Below are 22,858 nucleotides of genomic sequence, written 5' to 3' on the forward strand. Positions count from 1 at the left end.
AGGTCTTACTTTGGTGACTTGAGGTCTCTGTGGATGATCTTGTGGAGGTGCAGGTAGCTCATGCCGCTGGCGATCCCTGAGGCCCAGTCCACCAGCAGCCGCGGCGTGATCTTACGACCGGCCCTGAGAACCTCATACAGCTGCCCTTGAGCACAGTACTCCATGATGATGCAGTAACACGGGGCCTGCGTGCAAACACCCCTGAAACACAAACAGCACGCTTTAGTTTCAACTCAAAACTGTGTATTGACTGCCACTAGCTGGTCATTCATTGCGACCTACTTGAAGCTGATGATGTTGGGGTGCTTCAGCTTGCGCAGGTGTTTGATATCCGTCTCCTTCTGCTCTCTGACTTTCTTGATGGCGACCTCTTCGGAGAGGAACTTCCCGAGGAACACGGCGCCCTGAGCTCCGCTGCCCAGCCACTGCAGCTCAGAGATCTCCTCAAACGGCACCTCCCACATGTCTACTGACCAATCAGAACACACCCTCAACATACTGTACAATCAAAACCACAGCAAAGATCAACTTAAAGGGAGAGTTCACCCAAAGTGTTTTATTTTGATTGTCTTAATTTTAAAAGCATTTTGTTTCTTTATTTTGTCATTTTTATGATTTAATTAAGTATTAGCTCTTCATAAACTCACAAACTCCAGTTTGGGAAACCCTGACTTAAAGGGGACATAACACACAAGTTTCACCCAATCTCATGTTAATCTTGAGTACCTATAGAGTAGTATTGCATGCTTCATATCTCCAAAAAGTCTTTAGTTTTATCACATTTATAAAAGAAAGATAAAGCTTTACGATTCTCTCCGTAAAAAGCCGAGCTCCAGGACGCGCGCCATGGGTGGAGCTAAAGAGTGACGAGCACTTGAGCGCCGATCGCCAACAAAACACAGACATTTGATGCCATTTCACTTACCATCTGCAGTTCTGAATCATGACCGGAATCTTTTATAGCTGGGACTGCTCCATCTTTCAGTATCAAACGATGTGCACATCCAGCGTTGAACTGGGTCTTGTTTATAAAACGTTCGTCAACAAACACAATTGAGAAACTGCGTTGTTGCCCCGAAAAACAAACTGCATCCACTGTTTACATAACGCTGGGTTCTTCGGGAGGCTGAACAAGGTTATCTTTACCTTACAACCACAAACACACTTCTTTAGAGAGATTCTTCCCGAGCGAGTCGCGTGCAGTGCAGCCGAATGAAGTGTGTTGATGAGCGCGCTCTTGCTCTCGCTCTGATCGATGCATGCACAGGTGTGTTCTTCCGGGAGAAATGCCCATATAAGGAGTTCCACCCTTGTTTATGTCATGAAGAGCCACGATCGAAAAAAAACTCTCTGAAACTTGTACGAACCCGGAAGTAAGATTTTTGGCACAGAAATACTCTGTTATACGTCCAAATTGTTTTTTGAAACTTTGTCCATGCTTAGCATGAGAATCCAACTCTTTAACAGTGTAAACAATTCTCAATGCATGAAACAGCATTGTACCCCCCCTTTAAAGAAATGTTTAATGCACTTCATGTTGTTTATAACAAACAATAAAATGTGTTTTCTGTCTCTTCATATTTGTATCATTATGGTACAAAATAGTCCTATTCAAATCCATGTGATAAAGTTAGGTCAAATGTACTCGAAATGTAATCAAAAAGAAAATCAGAATACATTACCTAAAATGTGTAATTTTACAGATTACATTAACTACAATTTACAAAAAAAATGTAAATTATGCATAATTACCATTACTTGTATTACTTAAATAAATGTATAATTGCTACAGATAATAATTTTTTTTAACCGATGCGATACAGATTATTTGCATGTTTATGTGCACAATAACCGATATGCACTGACACAATTATAACATATCGGTAGATTTGATTACAAAATGGTCAAATGCTTAAAAGAAAAAACAAAAATTTTTGATAACACTTTATTTTACAATATTTTACTAAAGTAAAAACAGTAAATTATGCATAATTACTATTACTTAAATTACTTAAATGTATAATTACTAGAGATAAAAAAAATGAATTATAACACGATACCGATATAGACTATTTGCATGTTTATGTGCCCGATAACACAATATGTATCAATATCATTTATTGTTTTACTTCTGTTTTTGAGACAATGATAACCACATATCGGTAGATTTTATATTTATAAAACTGATATCAGATTACCGAAAAATGCTTAAATATTGAGGAAAAACAAAAATGTTCGGTAACACTATTTTACAGTGCCCTTGTTACAAATTTTTTACCAAAGTGAACACAGTAAATTATGCATAATTACTATTACTTAAATGTTACTATTACTTAAATGTATAATTACTAGAGATCACGTTTTTATAACTAGATTACATTGCTAACTACAATTTCTGGTTACACTTTATTATAGAGTGCCCTTAAGTAAAAACAGTAAATTATGCATAATTACATGCATATTTACTATTATTATTTAAATGCTACTATTACGTAAATTATTTAAATGTATAATTACTACAGAACAATTTCTCTTTCTTATAACCAATACAGATTTTCATGTTTATGTGCCTGAGAAACCGATATTTATTTACTTACTTCGGTTTTTAACACAATAATAACAACATATCGGTAGATTTGAAATGACAAAACTTGTATCCAATTAGGGAAAAATGCTTAAATATTGAGGAAAAACTACAAATTTCGGTAACACTTTATTTTACAGTCCCTTTGTTACACGTTTTTAGTATAGTAAAAACTGTAAATTATGCATAATTACTATTACTTAAATGCTACTATTACTTAAACTACTTAAATGTCTAATTACTAGAGAGAGAGATCAATGTCTTTATAACAGATATTGATTATTGCTTAATGCTGATGACCGATATGCAGAACCAATATTTGTTTTAGTTCTGTTTTTAACACAATGATAACAACATATATTACAAAACCAATATCCAATTACGGAAAAATATAAAAACAATCAGGAAAAATATCGGTAAAAATCTAATAATTACACTGTAACAAGGACACCTTAAAATAAAGTAACCCAATTTTTGTTTTGTAATGTGTAATCAGTAATGGACTAAACTTGAATACTCGTCACTAACCTTGCTGCTGAAGTTTGTACTCGGTCGAGTATGTTTTCCCAATAATATTCCACACAGGTCTCAAACATCCGAACAGCCCCTCCAGAAATCCGCCGCTGCCCGTCCCAGCTCTATGAAAGTGCAGTTTGATGTCGTCATGTGGATGGTGGTGTGCGTCATCTCCACTGTGGTCCATCGGACACCCGCCCTCTTCATTTTTCTCCTCCCCGCCGCTCCCGCAGCCTCCCTGACCGCAGGATCCCGGCGTCTCGGCCTCCTCGTGTTCCTGCAGCTGCAGAACACTGTTTTCGAAGTGTCCCTGCTCCCGCGTCGAGTCCTCGCTGAGGGCGGTGCATGGCGGGCTGGTGCCACCTGGCTCGTCGTCCCTGCAGGGAAGCCGAAGCTGCTGCAGCGGCATGGGAAGGGTGGTGGGCGGAGCCAGGTCTGCGATGATCTGCGGCGGAGGAGGCGCTGGAGGAAGCAGCGCTTGAGGAGAAATGTTACTGTTAGTTTTCTTCATGGAGTCGCCGCCGACCGTGAGCTTCAGCTCCTCCTTCAGCTTCCCTACCAGCAGGCTGGGACAGGACGTCCAGGACAGCACCTCCGGGGAGCTTCCCATGGAGCCGTGAGTGTGCATGGGCAGACGCCCTCCTCACCCGACAGGAAATGAGCGGCCAGGCTTTACAGATGAATTCTGTCGGGGTTTATGACACACCTGCAGGAGAAAGACAGATATGCATTTATAAACAGCCTGATGGGTGCAGCTTAGTGGAACAAAACTTTTTTTTTGGAAAAAAAATAAGTTTTTAAGATTCAAACATGAAGCAAGATGCTGAAGACAAAACAAGGCATGACAAAGATTGTTGATTTAAAAAATTTGGTGTTTGCATGTTGCAAAGTTATTCTAATAAATGTAAAACAATTATCTAATAAAAATAACTACACAAAACTTAATTAATTTTATTATAAATATAAATTCTAAATATATTTACAATAAATATAAAAAGGCACTTTAATTCAATAGAAATATTTGATGTATATTTTAGAAATTAAAATATTTTTTTTTTATATTTATAATAATTGGAATTTCTATATTTAATTTATTATAAAAGTAAATTATAAATACATTTATATGAATAAATATGAAAGTGTCCATTTAATTTGAACTTTTTGAATTGATGTAAATTTTTGGGTATTTTTTTAGTATTAATGAATAATGCAATTTTTATATTTTAATAATTATATATTTATTTTTTATGTAATTGTATAATAAAAATAAATTATAAATACATTTATATTAATATGATATTTATATGCATATGAAATATGTATTTAAAAATATGAAATATTGTAAAACATTACAATTGATTACAATATTACAAGCTAAAAGACCTGTTTTTATACATTTAAACAGCATGTATTTTTTTAAATATACATTTTCTGTAACATTAGAAATGTCTTTACTGTGACTTTTGATGCATTTATTGCATCCTTGCTAAATATAAGTATTAATTTATTTAATGAAATATATATATATATAAATGAAAAACATTCTGGATTTTTTTTGTTTGTCGCACCTTTAAGCATGCATGTGATGCTGCCTGACAATTTTGGAACAGGCTTTGCATCGGGAGCTTAACTGCTGTATGATGCCTTAAAATGCCGCCTACATAGGCAGCTCACTAGGTTTCAGAACAGAGTGCGAAAATTATCCCTGTGTAATGAATTTGAGAAATACAAACACTCGTTTTAAACAGCAAATACAGCTCTGACTGCTAAATAAAGACTGAAACGGTTGATCATTTTAATTTCCAATCTCATTCCGCACACAGCAGGAGAGGGATTGGAGGCATTTGCATTAATGATGATTATCTCTTTAGAGAGAGAGAGAGAGATTCTGGGAAGCCGTTGTTGTGATCCGGTCTCTGTTGATCGACTGTGTTAGTGCTGCTTTGAGATTAAAGCAGAACGAGTATTAGAAGCTCTGAGAGCCAAACATCTGGCACACATCGCACACGCTCACTCACTCACTCACACAGAGTCACTGAGGAAGAACATCCTATAATCTGCTGCTGTAGTTACGCAAGACAGACTCTCCCAAAACAGCAATAATTTTGCCTGCATAAGTGTCTGAACCAAAGGTCGGTAACCTTTATGTGACTTAATCACAAAATATATACAGACCAGCAGTCTGAAGTTTATATTTTTCTCATGTCAGAATAAAGCCCCGTTCACACCAAGGAAGATAACGATATTAGCGTCCACACCAGCGAACGATATCGTCTGTTTATTCTAAGCGCATGCTCGTCTGGTGCTTTAAGTTCTCAAGCTTGTTATAGCAGTATGGATTCTGATTGGGTGTCAATTATTGTATCATTCATCAGCTGGAAGTGATTCCATAAGTATTGGAACAGTAAAGTCAAAATTGCTCTGTTGGCTGTGGAGTCAAGACATTTACAAATATGATTAAAAGATGAATATGAGACAAAACTACAGAATGTCACATTTTATTATTAGCCGTTTCAACACATAGATGTTTTACCAAATAAAAAGAGCAGCAGTTTTAGAGTTCATCCCACTCATTGATGTGAGCATAAGTATTGGGACAGTTGAACATAAGGCAGATATAAAAGATTAAAAGCTATTATTTAGTAGCAGATCCCTTGCACACAATCACAGCAGTGAGTCTGTGACCCATAGACATCACCAGACTCTTGCTCTCATCCTTTGAAATACTTTTCCCAGCCTTTAATGCAGCCAATTCCAATTGTTGCTTGTTTTGGGGAGTTTCTGCCTTTACTCTCCTCTTCAGCTGCTGAAATTCATGTTCAATCAGATCTAAATCTGGAGATTGACTTGGGCAATCTAAGACTTTCCATTTCTTTGCTCTTATAAACTCCATGACTGAACTGGCAGGGTGTTTTGGGTCATTGTCCTGATGCAATATGAAGCACTTCTCAATGAATCTGGTGGCATTTTCATGAATATTGGTAGGCAAGATGGTTTTGTACCCTTCTAAATTCATTCTGCTACTGTCATCATACATTAAGTCATCAGTAAAGTTGAGAGGGCCTGTTCCAGAGGCAGCTTTCTGGAAGTTGTTGCTGATTTTACAGACACGTCTTTTAGGGATCATTTTCACAGCTTTTATGATTTGTCTGTCATCAGCTACTGTTGTTTTCTCAGCTGATCAGGTCGTTGTTGGTTGCTGGTGGTTTCCAAACTCTTGATTTCTCCATGCCCTTTGTTTTTGCTAGAGCTCTAATTGACTTCCTCTTTTCTTTTAGCATCCAAATTGATTGCTTTTCTCTCAAAGTCAGCTCCCTCATCTTCATCCTGGTTTGTGTGTGTCATCATCGAATGCAAGATTCAGAATACAGAAGTAATGGATATAACTGATACAACACATTCCCTGCTTTTAATATCTGAAGAATTAATGCAACAGGACACAGCTGATCACTTAGAAAGACCTGTGAGGAAACTGCTCCAATACTTATGCTCTCATCAGATAGAGGGATGAACTCTAAAAGTGCTGATCTTCTTAGCTGGTAAAACATCTATGTGTTCAATCACCCAATAATAAAATGTGACATTCTGTAGTTTTGTCTCATATTCATCTTTTAATCATATTTGTAAATGTCTTGACTCCACAGCCAACAGAGCAATTTTGTCTTTATTGTTCCAATATTTTTGGAGGGCACAGTATATACATATACAGACATACAAACAGACAGACATTTAATATTTTATATATATATATATAATATTATATATAATGAATGATGCATTTATTGTACAATTATTTATTATATATACATATAATAAATGTATGTATTATTTATATTTATTATTAATATCTTATATTAATATTATATTATTATTTATATTAATATTATCACTTCTATTATATATATATATATATATATATATATATATAAATATATCTCAGTGGCGGGCGGTAGTGTATTAAAATGAGGAGGCAGTTATAAGTCTATATAGGCCATACACATATATATATATATATATATATATATATATATATATATATATATACATACATATACATACATATACATACATATATATATATATATATATATTCATGTCCCTGTTACACTTAATGGGTCTCATTTATCAATCTAACGTAGAAACGAGCGCAGATCCGAGTGCACAAATCAATTTACGACCGAGCTCACGTGTGATTTATGAAACATTTGTATGCCGCCAATCCCATCGTACGAAAGATTGTACGTTGATAAATGTGGCGGCAGAAAACAATCGTCATTTGAATATCACGCCCCTAAAAACACCCCGGTTTAGAAGCCTCGCCCCTAGAGTTTACGACACAGAGAAACATAACCCGGCCAAAAAGAGGAAGTAATCTAATGAAAGAGAAATTGATAAATACCAGTAAATATAATGAAAAATTTATAAACATTATAAACACTATATAGCTTATTTAGTTCTCCTTAATCCACAACAAACCCTTTAAATTTAACGGTATTACAAAACAAGAACGAAAAAGCGAGTAGCTATAAAATTTTATATTAAACTATGAAGTAAAACACAAATTAGGCTATAGTGGCATTCATTATATACAGAATACCTCTCATATCCAATTACAGCGCGATGGAGGCATTGCCTCCTCTCACGTGACTTTCCCCCATTCATTTCAATGAGCCTCCAGAAAAGTCACCGCACGCTTTAGGGTCTCTGTTTTAAGTCAATGGACTGAAGGGAGGCAAGCCTCCGCTATAACTTTACCTGCGGGTGTTGCTGTTGGACAGTGTTACTTAATAAAAACGAGTGACTTAGACTTTTAATGTCATATTTAGTCATATTTGCGCTGTTTTATTTTTGTAAAATCGATTATTTTCTCATCCAATTTTGAGGAGAGGAGACACTGCCTCCCTTGGAAACGCCCCTGATATATATATCTATATATATATATATATATCTATATATATCTATATATATATATATATATATATATATATATATATATATATATATATCTATCTATCTATCTATCTATATATATATATATATCTATATATATATCTATATATATATATATATCTATATCTATATATCTATATATCTCTATATATATATATATATATCTATATATCTCTATCTCTATATATATATATATATATATATATATATATATATATATATATATATATATACACACAATATATAATATTATAATATGTGATGTATTTATTGCGTAATTATTTTTTATGTATTCACAGTTTCTATTTATCATCATGACATTAATATAAATTTTATTGATATATTGTTATTTCTATTCTAGTTATATGTATTTTATATTTTTTATATAATAATTACCTAAAATTAGAATTATTTATTGCACAATTTATTGCACACACAATTATATATATAATATAAATAAAAAAATATAATTAATAATATATAATAAAATTAAAATACATTTTATATTAGTCTGCATAATTACTTTCAAGCATTTAAACAGAAGTTTTTAAAACAAAACCTTTTTTTAAACATGATGAGCAAGATATTCAGTCAAATGTATCCAAACTTTGACTGGTAGTATATGTACTGTTTCCCATCATGCATTGTAGCATGACTAAACCATGCAGATTGTGCTCATTGTTTACTGCATTAGTTGCACTGGTGTTTGTTGAAACTGAAAGCAAAAATGCTACTCGACAAGATCACAGCCAATCAGAGGATCCGCCATGTTTAACGTCGTTATGAGGAGGCACATTTTCCCAGCGTGACACGGGTGAGATAGAAACCATGCTAAACAAAGAGCACAATAAAATGTCCTATACTGTGACTCCTGGTCAAAACAAACAGACTGACAAAAGGTTGGACAGAACAAGAGGTTTTGGCTGAGGATTGTGGATAACACGTATACTGATACACCTCTAACAGCTGCTGTATTCTCAGTCACTATTGATCATCATGACCAAACAAACCAACCGGTTACCAAAGCAAAACTCAGATAAAACAGACCGACACTCACATGACTCTGTTTATCCAGTCATTTCCTTCAAAGCACAATTACAGTATATACAGGATATTAGATATACAGTAGGAATCATTTTCAGAACAAACCTAAAAAACTGGAACTGAATTAATATCTAAATTTAAATAACTCAAATGAAATCATGCTATGCAAAGCAATGCTCTCACTTGTTGCCTGCGAAAAAAATATATATATCATGGTGCAAAAATATTAATAATCCTACAAATAGACAAAAAAAGTCCATCATTTATAAAAAGACTAAAAACTTATAATTTATACGTTTTTTTAAGTGTTTTTATTTTAAATCTTAATAATCCTACAAACAGCCTAATAAAATATAGGCAAAATGTTACTCTATTTATTTATTTATATACACACATATACAGTGTATACACACACACACACACACAGGAAAGAGGAGAGATTTGGCTGACCGGATCAGGACCCGAGCTGCACTTTTCCACTTCTGATTAGAATTAATGAGAAACAGGAGAAACAGCAGTTCACACACAAACCTGAACACATCTGACCAGCTGCTCTTCTAACATTCAGCTAATTACAAGTCATTACTACATCCCAACCCTGCAGCACCCCACAGCAGCTTCAGATTAACATCATAAACAACTACCTCACTAACTATTAATAAGCAGCAAATTAAGAGTTTATTGAAGCTGTAAATAGTTAGTTAATAGCGAGAATTGGACCTTAAATTAAAGTGTCACCAAAAAGTATAGAGTACTTTATTTGCATAATATATCACAATGCCTCAGTGCTACAGTATATGATTGTAAAAGTAATGGAAATCTTTAATAAACAATACCTATAAAACACCAATGAAGACTGATACCAATGAAAAATAAACAAAACAAACAGATAAATAAATAATAACTAAACTAAAATCAAATGCATAAATAAATAATAAATAAAAAAAGACAAATAAATAACAAATAGATAAATAATATTATAATACAGGAACAAAAACAAATAGATATACAAACTGATAAATAAATAAATAAACACCTGCGCAAGCTGAAGCACCCCAACATCATCAGCTTCAAGTAGGTCGCAATGAATGACCAGCTAGTGGCAGTCAATAGTTTTGAGTTGAAACTAAAGCGTGCTGTTTGTGTTTCAGGGGTGTTTGCACGCAGGCCCCGTGTTACTGCATCATCATGGAGAGGGCAGCTGTACGAGGGCCGGTCATGAGCTACCTGCACCTCCACAATATCATCCACAGAGACCTCAAGTCACCCAAGTAAGACCTGTGGGATTTTAGGATTATTTATTTACTATTATAGTATTTATATATAATATTTTGAATTGGCTTTTATCTTTATATTTTTAGTAATTTATTTGTGTGCTTTTGTCATTTTTAATAGTTAATAATATTTAAATTTTTATATTATTTTAAAATATTAATTTATTATTAATTAAATATTTTTATTTCAGTATTAGTTGTAGTAATTTTCTTACAATACTAATATTTAATATACAAAAAAAATAATTGGGTTAATTTGTCTCACAACATAATTATACTCAGATTGTTTATAGGTTTTTCATCTAATATTTGTTTCATTTTATTTGAGCTTCATTTCAAATCAACAAAAATGCATACTTTATCAGATGCATAAAATGCTCAAATTCACTTAAAAGCACTCATATATGGTATATATGGAAATACTGTAAATGGACAGTACTAATGTGTTCTGCTTCTCTGAATGTGTGTGCTTTCTTTTGCAGTGTGCTAGTCACTCAAAGTGACAACGTTAAGATCTCAAACTTTGGAACATCTAAAGAGCTCAGTGACAAATAAATAGATAAATAATAATATTATAATACAGATAAATAAAACTACTACTAATAATACACTGAAAAATAAATAAGTTATGAATTATAAAAAAATAAAATAAAATAATAATAATAATAATAATAACCAAAAATAGAAAATAAATAAATTACAAAAACAAAAAATAAAAAATAGATAAAAATAAACGCATAAATACTAGGGGTGGCACGGTACATGTATTCGTACCGAAACGTCATGGTATGAACATCTCTGTTCGGTGCATGAGGCCTTACGACGAATACAGGCAATTCACCCCCAATCCAGAAGGGGGGCCCACAGTAATGCAACGCTGTTTGATAACTCATTTTTGATAAATGAGTTTCGCACTTGAAAAAGCCCACTAGACAGTGACCATGTGCTGATTCTGAATGTGTCTCTCACATAGACTAACAAAAGGAGTACACTTTAAAGGCTTGCACACTCAACCTGTTGCAAACTGGAGCTTTATGCTCGTGGATCCTACCTCTCTCCATCATCACAAATCCAAATATTCCATAATATTTCCATATTTGCAATGTAACGTATCTGAATGCTAAACTATTATTTATTATGTAAATTATAGGCTTTGTACTTCAGTTGCGTTCCAGCGGTGACACAGAGGCGGGTGCGCTGATGTTTGGTTCACTGTATTTTATTTTGATAAAGTACTAACTGCGCTGTCAAGTTAGCAATGCTGGAACTGATGTGTGTTTTTTGTGTGCGTCTGTGTGTGTGTGCGCACTCCGGCGCGATCACTTAAACTGTTTCCTTATTGGTTATTAATAATCACTGTATAAAGGTCTGCTTTTATTTGTGTACACTCACAATGAAAACAAAACAGATTTTATATATATATAACGTAATAATATTTAGTATTTTCACATCTAGGTGGAAAAAAGTTTGCACTACTGTCTGTTCAAAATAAATGAAAAGAAACTGAGCATAGTAGATTTCTTTTTTTTTCCCTGTTGTACTGAAATCGTATCGAACCGTGACCCCCGAACCGACATCTGTGTACCGTGCCACCCCTAATAAACACATAAATAAATAATATAATTACAATAAAAACAAAAATAAACAAACAACAAAGAAACAAACCAACAACTAAATAAAATAGTTGATAATGGGCAACACGGTGCCAAGATATACAGTGGGGTATTAATGTGGAGTATTTCTGTGTGGTAAAGTGATCTGGTGAGTGGGTGTGATAGAGCAGCAGCAGCAGCAGCGCATCAATAATGCATCCCATGTGTCTCACAGAACTCTGCTGAGAGTGCAGCAAGAAACCAGAGAGCGTCGCTCAGGTGACCGGCAAACACACGTGTGTGTGTGTGTGTGTGTGTGTGTGTGTGTGTGTGTGTGTGTGTAATTCCATGCCGGCTCCGAGTACAGTCTAGAGGGGAAAAAAACACCAGTCCTGCCAAAATCCATGGACACACACACACCATCATGACAACAGTTCAGCTCTGGTTGTACATCTGTAGTCCTGTGTGTTGTCCAGTTCAGTCCAGATCAGTCTAGATCAGTCTGGCTGGGTTCTGTCGTGTCACTCATGAGTCGACGTCAATCTGAAGGCAGTGAATTATTCATTGGTTTGGGTGGCATAATATCTGGGCTTTATCAATGCACTTCCTGTCCAACTGGAAAACGAGCCACCTACTGTCACTAACGAGCACAGTGTTAATAGAAACAATGTTATGAAGTATGTTTCTGGACCTACAAGTGTTAGCTGATAATGCTGAGAGCAGCTGATTCAGATTCAGAATACTAAAGAGAAAGAAAGATAGAGACAAAGAGATTTATCAAGACATTTAATCCACTAATCCGCACTTCAACTTCCTGTTTCAATAGGAAATAAATCAACACAGGACAGAAAACTGTGATTGTCTTTAAATGTCCATATGCTGATTAATGCCTCTAATTAGTGGTAGAGTACTTTAACTACAAAAACAGATCGTAAAGTAACACTGACAGGCAATGTTGACTTTTCTAATGCAGGTTACAGAATTTTGCCAAAAGTATATATATATATATATATATATATATATATATATATATATATATATATATATATATATATATATATATATATATATATATATAAGTAATTTTTTTTCTTTGAAATTGTATGCATTAAAAATGAAATAGTTAATTAAATAAACATCAATATTCATTTTGATTTCACACAGACATCAAGAAAAAGATTCAAATATGTTACCAATAATAATAATAATAATAATAATAATACTGATGATAATAATCTTGTCTAGTATTGTATAATTTTATCAGTGTAAAAGTATTATTTAATATTAAATAAAATAACAAAAACAAATGTTATATTTCACATATTTTAAAAAAGACAAATATTATTGCTTAGTGTTAAGTATAAAAATACGATTTAATAATATATTCAATAATAATAATACTTTTGTTTAGTATTGTACAGCATTAAGTACAAAAATAGTATTTAGAAATATTTAATAAAATACCGGTATAATAATAATAGTAATAAAAAACTATGAAATTCCATATTACCAAAAATACAAATATTTGTGTTTAGTATTGTATAGTTTTAAGAATAAAAACTACAATTTAATAAATATTCAATAATAATAATAATAAATAATTATAAACTGTAAATAACAATATACTGTTAAGATCAAATAATAATAATAATAATAATAATATGCTTTAGTATTGTATAAGTTAAATTAAGCATAAAATAATATTTAATAATATAAAATAAAGCAACAACAACCATTTAAATTCCGTATGTTATCAAAAATTGTCCTCACAACCCCCATCCCTACTGCAGGAAAAGAAAATGTCCTCAGTAGGATGAAAAGTTAAAATGAATGGGACACACAACACACACACACACACACACAAACACACAAAACACAACACACACAGAGGACAGGACAGCTGGTGGGGTTGATGGGAGGATCAGGTTTCTGTCGATGGTGGACAGAGACACACCCAAACCCCCACATCTGACATGAACAAATAATCCCACTCATTCAAGAGGATGAACAATCTGCTCTGACTGACACGCACACACAAACAGAGGCTTAAAGCACAAGCACGCTGATGTTCCCTTGCACCGCACCATTGTGAACTCTTTTGTAAATAACATCCATCAACAGGCCTAAAACAAACAGGTATCCATACTAGACAAAGAACATGTGTAGAGTGCAGAGATTCACACACAGACACACACACACACACACACACACACACACAGACACACACACACACACACCCTTTACAATGCCCCTCAGGACAAGAATTATGGGTTCACAGATGTTGTGTGTGAGGCTAAATCTCACAAACCTGTCAAGTAATGTGTCTAAATCTTTTAAAATAATTTAAATGAAATAACATTGTATTTAACATTGTAGTTAAAAAATTTATTTGTTCTCACAAAAAAAAAAGCAGAATTTTTTTATTTCAATTATAGTATGGACATTTTAGTCAATGCTCAAAATGGGAACTAAAAGCACTTCAAAGCAGGAGTTTCCAAGTATAAAGGCTCATTTACACACTCTAAAAAAATTTAAATATGATAAATATGAGTAAACTATTGTATGGAAAATGAAGCGCCGAGTTAGCTTGGGCAGGAGGAGGTCTGGAATGATAGTGTTAAAGGCCGAGCTGAAGTCCACAAACAGGATCCTCACACAAGTCCCTGATCTGTCCAGGTGTTGCAGTGTGTAATGCAGTCCCATGTTGACTGTATCATCCACAGACCTGTTTGCTCTGTAGGCAAACTGCAGGGGGTCTAGTAAGGGTCCAGTGATGTCCTTCAGATAAGTCAAAACCAGTTTTTCAAATGACTTAATGACCACAGATGTTAGAGCCTCAGGTCTGTAGTCGTTAAGTCCTGTAGTCTTGGGTTTCTTTGGGACGGGGATGATGGTGGAGCGTTTGAAGCATGAGGGGACTTCACATAGCTTCAATGATCTGTTGAAGATCTGTGTGAAGATGGGAGCCAGCTGGTCAACACAGGATTTCAGACAGGCTGGTGTCACACCGTCTGGGCCTGGTGCCTTCCTTTTCTTGTTCTTTTTGAAGACCTGGCACACGTCATCTTCTCTTATCTGCAGTTCAGGTGTGGGGGAGAGGGGGGTTGCAGGAGGTGTGAATGGTGTTTTTTCAAACCTGCAATAGAACTCAGTAAGATCGTCTGCCAGTTGTTGATTCTCCACAGATTTTGTGGAGTGTTCTGCCAAATGTTCAGCAGTTCTTCCTTGGTGAAACTGATCGTGTTAGACAAACAAAAAACAGGAAAAACTAACAAAAACACTAAAACAACTGGAGAGCCATGCGCGGCGCCAGCTTGTTTCGAACAGTCGGCAGTCGTGGCCCCTCAGGACAAGAATTATAATTATTATAACAACAACAACATGTTTTATACAATGCCTTTCAAATGATTTAATCTGAAAAATATTGCCAAAAAATAAATGATACATTTATTGCATTGAAATACTAATTTGTGGAAAATCTGGAAAATAATTTCAATAGAAGAAATTAATAATAATAATTTTTATTTATCATTTAATTTTTTTATTTATAATAACACTTTTTAATTTAATTTTTGATAAATCTCATGACTTCCAGCCAGCGTTTAGAATGCAATATAAAATGGCCATTTCTGTGTATTTTAACCTTTTTGGAAACTCTTGCTCTAAACATAATATACCAATGTGCTGTACAAGTAATCATGATTTTTCAAGGTCCCTGCCAAAGCAAAGCCCAAACACACACAGTGTTTTATCACGCATGTCGGGGGTGAGGGTGAATCCACAGCTGCCGCTACAACAAAGAGGCAATTAGTCTGAGCTGAAAACCGCCCACACCCTCCTCCAATCCAAAGCCACCAAAGACAGATTCACAAATAACCTACCTGATTTCTCTCAACTGCTCGGTGTACCCATAAATACACATGAACTAGACGAAATGACCAGCAACATGGGCACTATCTTCTCTAATACATTAGAAGCTGTTGCCCCCCTCAAATTGAAAAAGGTTAGAGAAAACCGTACTGCGCCATGGTACAACAGTTATACCCATTCTCTCAAGAAAGAAACTCGTAATCTTGAGCGCAAATGGAGAAAAACTAACTTAGAAGTTTTTAGAATTGCGTGGAAAAACAGTATGTCCAGCTATAGACAGGTTCTAAAAGCTGCCAGAGTAGAGCATATCCACAAGCTCATAGATAATAACCAAAACAATCCAAGGTTCTTATTTAGCACAGTGGCTAGATTAACAAATAAACACACGCCACCCGATCTAAATATTCCCTCACAGTTTAATAGTAATGATTTTATGAATTTCTTTACTGATAAAATAGATAACATCAGAAATACAATATCAAATGTAGATTCTACTGCGTCTAGTATTTCAGCTTCATTCATCGCACCCAAAGAAAAACTGCAGTGCTTTACAACTATAGGACAGGAAGAGCTAAATAAACTTATCAGTGCATCTAAACCAACAACGTGTTTATTAGATCCTGTATCCACTAAACTACTGAAAGAGTTGTTACCCGTAGCAGAAGAACCGCTTCTCAATATTATTAACTCATCGTTATCTTTAGGTCACGTCCCAAAACCATTCAAGCTGGCGGTTATTAAGCCTCTTATTAAGAAACCACAACTAGATTCTAATGAACTGGCAAATTACAGACCCATTTCAAATCTTCCGTTTATGTCTAAAATTTTAGAAAAAGTTGTGTCTGCTCAATTGTGTTCCTTCTTGCAAAACAATTATCTCTATGAAGAATTTCAGTCAGGTTTCAGGCCCCACCATAGTACAGAAACTGCACTTGTTAAAATTACAAATGACTTGCTTCTTGCTTCAGACCAAGGCTGCATCTCATTGCTAGTATTACTTGATCTTAGTGCTTCGTTCGACACTATAGACCATGACATACTCACAGATCGATTACAAAACTATACTGGTATTCAAGGGCAGGCTTTAAGATGGTTTAGATACCTGTCCGATCGCTACCACTTTGTTCATTTAAATGGGGAGTCATCTCATTTATCACCAGTAAAGTATGGAGTACCACAAGGATCTGTCTTAGGTCCTCTGCTATTTTCAATATACATGTTGCCCCTAGGTAATATTAAAAAATATGGGATTAGTTTTCATTGTTATGCTGATGATACTCTGTAAAAGACTGGATGACCAATAATTTCCTCCTACTAAATTCAGATAAGACAGAGATATTACTTATTGGACCAAAAAACAGTACACAGAATCTCTTGGATTACAATTTGCAACTAGACGGATGTACTGTCACGTCCTCTAAAGTCAAAAATCTGGGTGTTATATTAGACAGCAACTTGTCCTTTGAAAATCATATTTCCCATGTTACAAAAACAGCATTCTTCCATCTTAGAAACATTGCTTCGAAACAAAGCTTCGAAACATGCTACCTGTTTCTGATGCAGAAAAGCTAGTTCATGCATTCATGACCTCTAGACTGGACTATTGTAATGCACTGCTAGGTGGTTGTCCTGCATCTTCATATTCATATTGAATGATCATATTACCCCAATTTTACAGTCTCTGCACTGGCTACCTATTCAGTTCCGTATCAGTTACAAAATATTATTACTTGCCTATAAGGCCCTAAATGGTTTAGCTCCTGCGTACCTAACTTGTCTTCTACCACGCTACAATCCAACCCGCTCCCTAAGGTCGCAAAACTCTGGACTTTTGGTAGTACCTAGGATAGCAAAGTCCACTAAAGGAGGTAGATCTTTTTCACATTTGGCTCCCAAACTCTGGAATAGCCTTCCTGATAACGTTCGGGGTTCAGACACACTCTATCTGTTTAAATCTAGATTAAAGACACATCTCTTTAGCCAAGCATTCACATAATGCATCTTATAATCTTGTACTGCAGTTATATCTGATCAAATGTACATTATTATTATTCTTTAGCTTGAGTTGAACAAATAATTTTTGCTTAGATGGAACAGCAGCTACGCTAATTCTCTATCTCTGATTAACATCCCGTGGTAACTAGGAATTATACAAGCTTCAGTCTGGATCCAACCCTTAAATGATCTGAGACGACCGAACACCTGAGAAAAGATAATGCCAACCCCTCAGAGGACCTCAGAGGATGCCAACGCTCAGACAACATACAGAATTACCAAATTTTGCCATAAGTTAAATATATTAAGGTTCTGCAATATATAAATATATTGTGGAATCTTAATTTCCTGTAGAGCCGCTTTGCAACGATGTGTATCGTAAAAAGCGGTATACAAATAAACTTGAACTGAATCACACGCTGAGAGCTCGTGACTGACAGCTGCGAGAGACCAATCAATCACAGGAACAATGAGAGCGGCACCTGAGCATCAGGATCCCACGGGACAGAGATCATCGCTTCAGCATTGATCTCTCTAATTGAGTTGTTGAAGCTTTCAGCCAATTATCAAGCAATTCCAATTCCAAACGCTACAATTTAATTAAATAATTATATGTGAGTTCTAATACAGTATATGAGCTTTAATTATTTCCATGCGTGTAGGTTAAGTACGTGCATCTCACAGCAGCTCTGTTTACAGTAGTTCCACAGAAACTGTTATCATTTACATGTGTAGAGTGTCTCAAACTCTGCATGTTGTTGTGAGTTTGGGTTTATTATAACGTTCATCTGGGAATGCAACGTGCATCATTTCATCAGATTTGTAAGGTAAATAATTTATAAATCTACGCAAACACAGGGAGAATACATGGCGGTTTCAAAATAAAAGCTCAAACCCTCACTCTGAGTTTACACGTTTTGATGTCCACATATTCATTTAATTACAGCGGCTATAGCATTTCTGTCCTAAAGAAATGGCCAAATATTAAAGATTAAGTGGATATTTGAATTAAATGGTGCTTGGTCAATATTAAACAAGGACTAGATCGCGCAGTAATGTGTAAAAACAATCAGGTCGTTGGCGCCCCTGCAGGCTTTTGTTGTAATGCGTAATGCACATTAGCTCTATTGTTTATAATACATTATGTTTTGTTCAATAAAACCATATGATTTCTTGCTTTTGATACTTTATTTGAACTAATTACCATTGCCTCATTGCTATTATTTTAAGTCATTTTAAAGGCTATGCTTCACTTAAAAAAAAAAAAAAAAAGATAGGGCCCTATGAAATCCGTTTTATTTCCAAATTCAGTTTTTTTCTTTTTCATTTTTCTATGGTTTTAATGGTTAAATTAAATTAATTTGTTTGAGTTTATGAATGAATTAATTTGAGTTTTACAGTTTTTCTGGATTCCATTTTAATGGTTCCATTAAATGTTAATATTCAAAAACATCTCCAATTATTTTTTTAAATACTGCACATTTACATTTTTCTCCTAAATAAATTTTGGTATATAATATTTCTGGTAAATACTCCTATAAACAGTGTTTTTTGATTATAATTTAATTATTAGTAGACTAGAACACGTGGATATGTCTTCATTCTAACACTATAATACTGAACTTTGATTTCAGTGATTTGGACTATGAGATGGACACTTGCTTCTTGCACTCTGGTGCACTTTACTTTTGCTTTAAAAAAGGATTTCATTTGGTTTAATAAAATATTCTTAAGTAAAATTGATTTTTTTTGTGGGAAATTAATAGTTTAGATTAATCGATAAATTAGTCGACAGATTAATCGAAATAAAAATAGTCATTAGTGGCAGCCCTAAATATAATACAAAGCTACAATCAAATTTTAATGCATATTCTATGAAAATGAGTTTTGCTTTAAGTAAATGTGTCTTGTTTTAAGAAATAAAAAATATTTGTTATAATTAATCTCAAGATTTAGAAACAGCGTTAAGAAAGTAATATGAAGCTGCAATAATGTCAATTTCTGTGCATTTTAACTTATTTAACCAGGAAAATGTTCACAAAAACAACATGAACATTATATATTTATATTCACGAGCAAAAAACAGGATACCAAAACTAGTACAATGACATGTCCTTCAGGAAACCTAATAAACAGTGCTTTTAAATCACTACAGTGTTGTTTTGTTATATCAAATATTGTTAATACTGTTATATATTAGTAATGTCAGTCAATGCAAATTTCACTGTTCATCAAAATATGATGATTTTGGGCTCAAATTGAGGTCACTGACATGCAAACATGTGTAACACACATGCACACGATAACTAGTGCTGATCCTGCTTTGGGTTTATTCTGGGTTCGGATCAGAGGCTGCAGTTATTCCTGATTTGGGATCCTAATGCTGCTGTTTATTAAAGCTGAAGCTGAGTGCAGGGACACGAATGGCCTAAATACATCTGCTTTAGTGCAGTCACTGCAGTCTGACGTCAAATGAAACGCAGCCGCGGGAGCAGGGCTGGATGAGATGAACACAAGCTTTCATCGGGGTATGAATCATTTTATGTCACAATAACACTGCACATCATAATATAGTTTTCTTTTAGTTGGAAATTCAATGAAAACTTTTGCTCTCTACACACCCATCATTCCATATATACACGCTTTCTTATAATTATTTTATATTAATATATAAATATTTTATTTAGTATTATTTGGTATTTATTATTATTTTTAGTTTAACATTAGTTAACAAATAAATAATACATTAATAAAAAATACACATCTTAATTTTAGTAATATTAATTACTAAAAAAATTAAATAATGTATTATACACAATGATTTATACATGTTTAACTACATATTGTTCATTTTAATGTTTTACAAAAATAAAAATATATAAATAAGTGCAAAATAAATAAATATAGTATGTTTTGCCAATGTTTATCTTTAACTACGCTTTGTGATATGAACAGTTAGTAACAACAGTTTTTTTTTTAGATTCACAAAATGCATATACATAAAGCTTTATTTCAAGACAGACATCACTTCTAGTAACTTCACTCAGTTCAGAAAGTGATTCAGTAACAGCTATAACAGATTCAGAATGATTCATTAAAAGAACCGGCTCATAAGAATCAGACTGCACTGCTCACGCTGTATGTTTTTAATTCACTCATTATTAATCGTACTACACTGGTCTCACAGTATATTTGTTTTCAAACATAAAAAACAATGCAAATGCCGTAGTACAAACTATACCATCCACATCATCTATAAGTCTGATCAGTGTGATGGTCACAGTTAATGCGGTTCGGTTCTTATCAGAAACCCGTAGGCAAACAGCAGCTCTTTGCTCCTACACACACTCATCTGTAAATCACAGCAAATACAGCTGGAGGATTGTGGGAGTGTGAGGTGAGTCATATTAACACTGATGCAGCAGCCGGCTAAAAACAGACTGCAGAGACGGAGGACAACACACTGTGACACTGTGCATCAGTGCGACGTCACTCAGCCGCTCACACGCCGCAGGGCCGGGCCCCATCCTGCCAGCTCTCGGGAGACACGGAGCCCCAGGGACCCAGCATCACGCGGCCTCGTTCCATACAGTTTTGATAGACAGGCACTGAGCCTGACATCAGCCAATCATGAGTCAGAATGATCGGACAGTCCCTGCCCACTTTTTCAGCGGCAAGTATATTTCCCGCTAATTTTCCCACAGGGATTTCAAAATGTATTTGTAAAAGAGTTATAAGCCGGGAACCAAAGATTACAAAATTTGATTTGATGCCAAAAAAAAAAAGAAAAAAAAAGGAAATTGAAAATCAGACAAAAAGTCAAAAGGCACAAGACCTTTTTGATAACTATACACTACACATACAGTACACTTCAGACATTAAACATACATGCACATCTGAAAATTATTCTGCATTATTACATAAATATATAAATAAATATTTGATAAATTAATCAAATTATATATGTAAATATTTATGTATATAGTTTTGCAAAAGTTTTATATAATGTATATATAATGTGAGTGTGTGTATATATATATATATATATATATATATATATATATATATAGCAAATGTTTATCTTTAACTACACATTATTGTAATATATTATTTAAAAAATATATAAAACAAAAGTATGTTTTACAAATGTTTTATATTTACATTTTTATATTATTTACAAATATTAATGAATTAATTTATAAATAAATGTTTATATTTAAATAATTTATTAAAAACAAATAAATTGAGTTTGAGTTTAATATTGAGTAATTTAGTTTTGAAAATCTCTACCTTTACTTACACATTGTTATATTTAATATTATTTTACATATAAATAAACAGTGAAATAAATGAACACAAGTATAATATACCATATACATAATATTTCACAAATACTTATCTTTGCCTACACATTATCATCAGTTGGTATCAACAGTTGTTAACTTTTTTCCCATTTATGCGGAACACATAGGGGCAAACTTTTTAAAAAATCTATTTTTTTAATATTAAAAATATTACATTTTTAATATTACAGCAATTAACACCCTTGTAGCTCACAGTATGTCTTTGGTTTAATGTTCGAAACCAGTTTCCCTATATGGTGAAAAATGAATGGGATTTTTACTTCTGGAGTGAATGCTGCACTCTAACACTTTACAAATGCACAGAAGGAAGATAAAAAGAATTAGGAGGGAAAAAGAGGAGCAAGAAAATGCTTCAGCTCACTTCTGACAAGAAAAGATCCCAGAGCGACAAAGGACATGAGAGGAACGACTCCATCTGACCAGCTGCTGCCCCTCTTCAGCACACCAAACACACACACACAGGATGATGATGATGCTGCACGTTACAGCACACACACACACACACACACACACACACAATCACACGACTCAAGATTACAAGCTCTTCCAGCTCTTTTCTCTCATCTTCCCCCAAGCTTTTACAGTTCTGACACATAATCAATACTTTACATTGGCACTTCCATTAGCTGCTGCGGACTCAACACACACACACACACACACACACACACA

General features: G+C 34.1%; 1 protein-coding gene across 3 annotated transcripts in view; it reads right to left on the bottom strand.

Annotated features, from left to right (window-relative positions):
* LOC306877275 (mitogen-activated protein kinase kinase kinase 13-like) overlaps window positions 1-22,858 on the bottom strand; it is a 62,998-nt gene that overhangs the window by 13,638 nt on the left and 26,502 nt on the right. The window contains exons 3-5 of one of the 3 annotated variants that reach the window (XM_079428936.1): window positions 3,113-3,806; window positions 283-469; window positions 10-201 (exon numbers count right to left, since the gene is read on the bottom strand). In XM_079428936.1, the coding sequence (XP_079285062.1) occupies window positions 10-201; window positions 283-469; window positions 3,113-3,728 (995 nt within the window). In that variant the 5' untranslated portion in view covers window positions 3,729-3,806. The remainder of the gene's footprint in view (window positions 1-9; window positions 202-282; window positions 470-3,112; window positions 3,807-22,858) is intronic. The other 2 variants (XM_079428935.1, XM_079428934.1) reach the window with 2 other exon arrangements.

Source organism: Barbus barbus (assembly GCF_936440315.1).
Source record: "Barbus barbus genome assembly, chromosome: 11".
Lineage (NCBI taxonomy): Eukaryota > Metazoa > Chordata > Actinopteri > Cypriniformes > Cyprinidae > Barbus > Barbus barbus.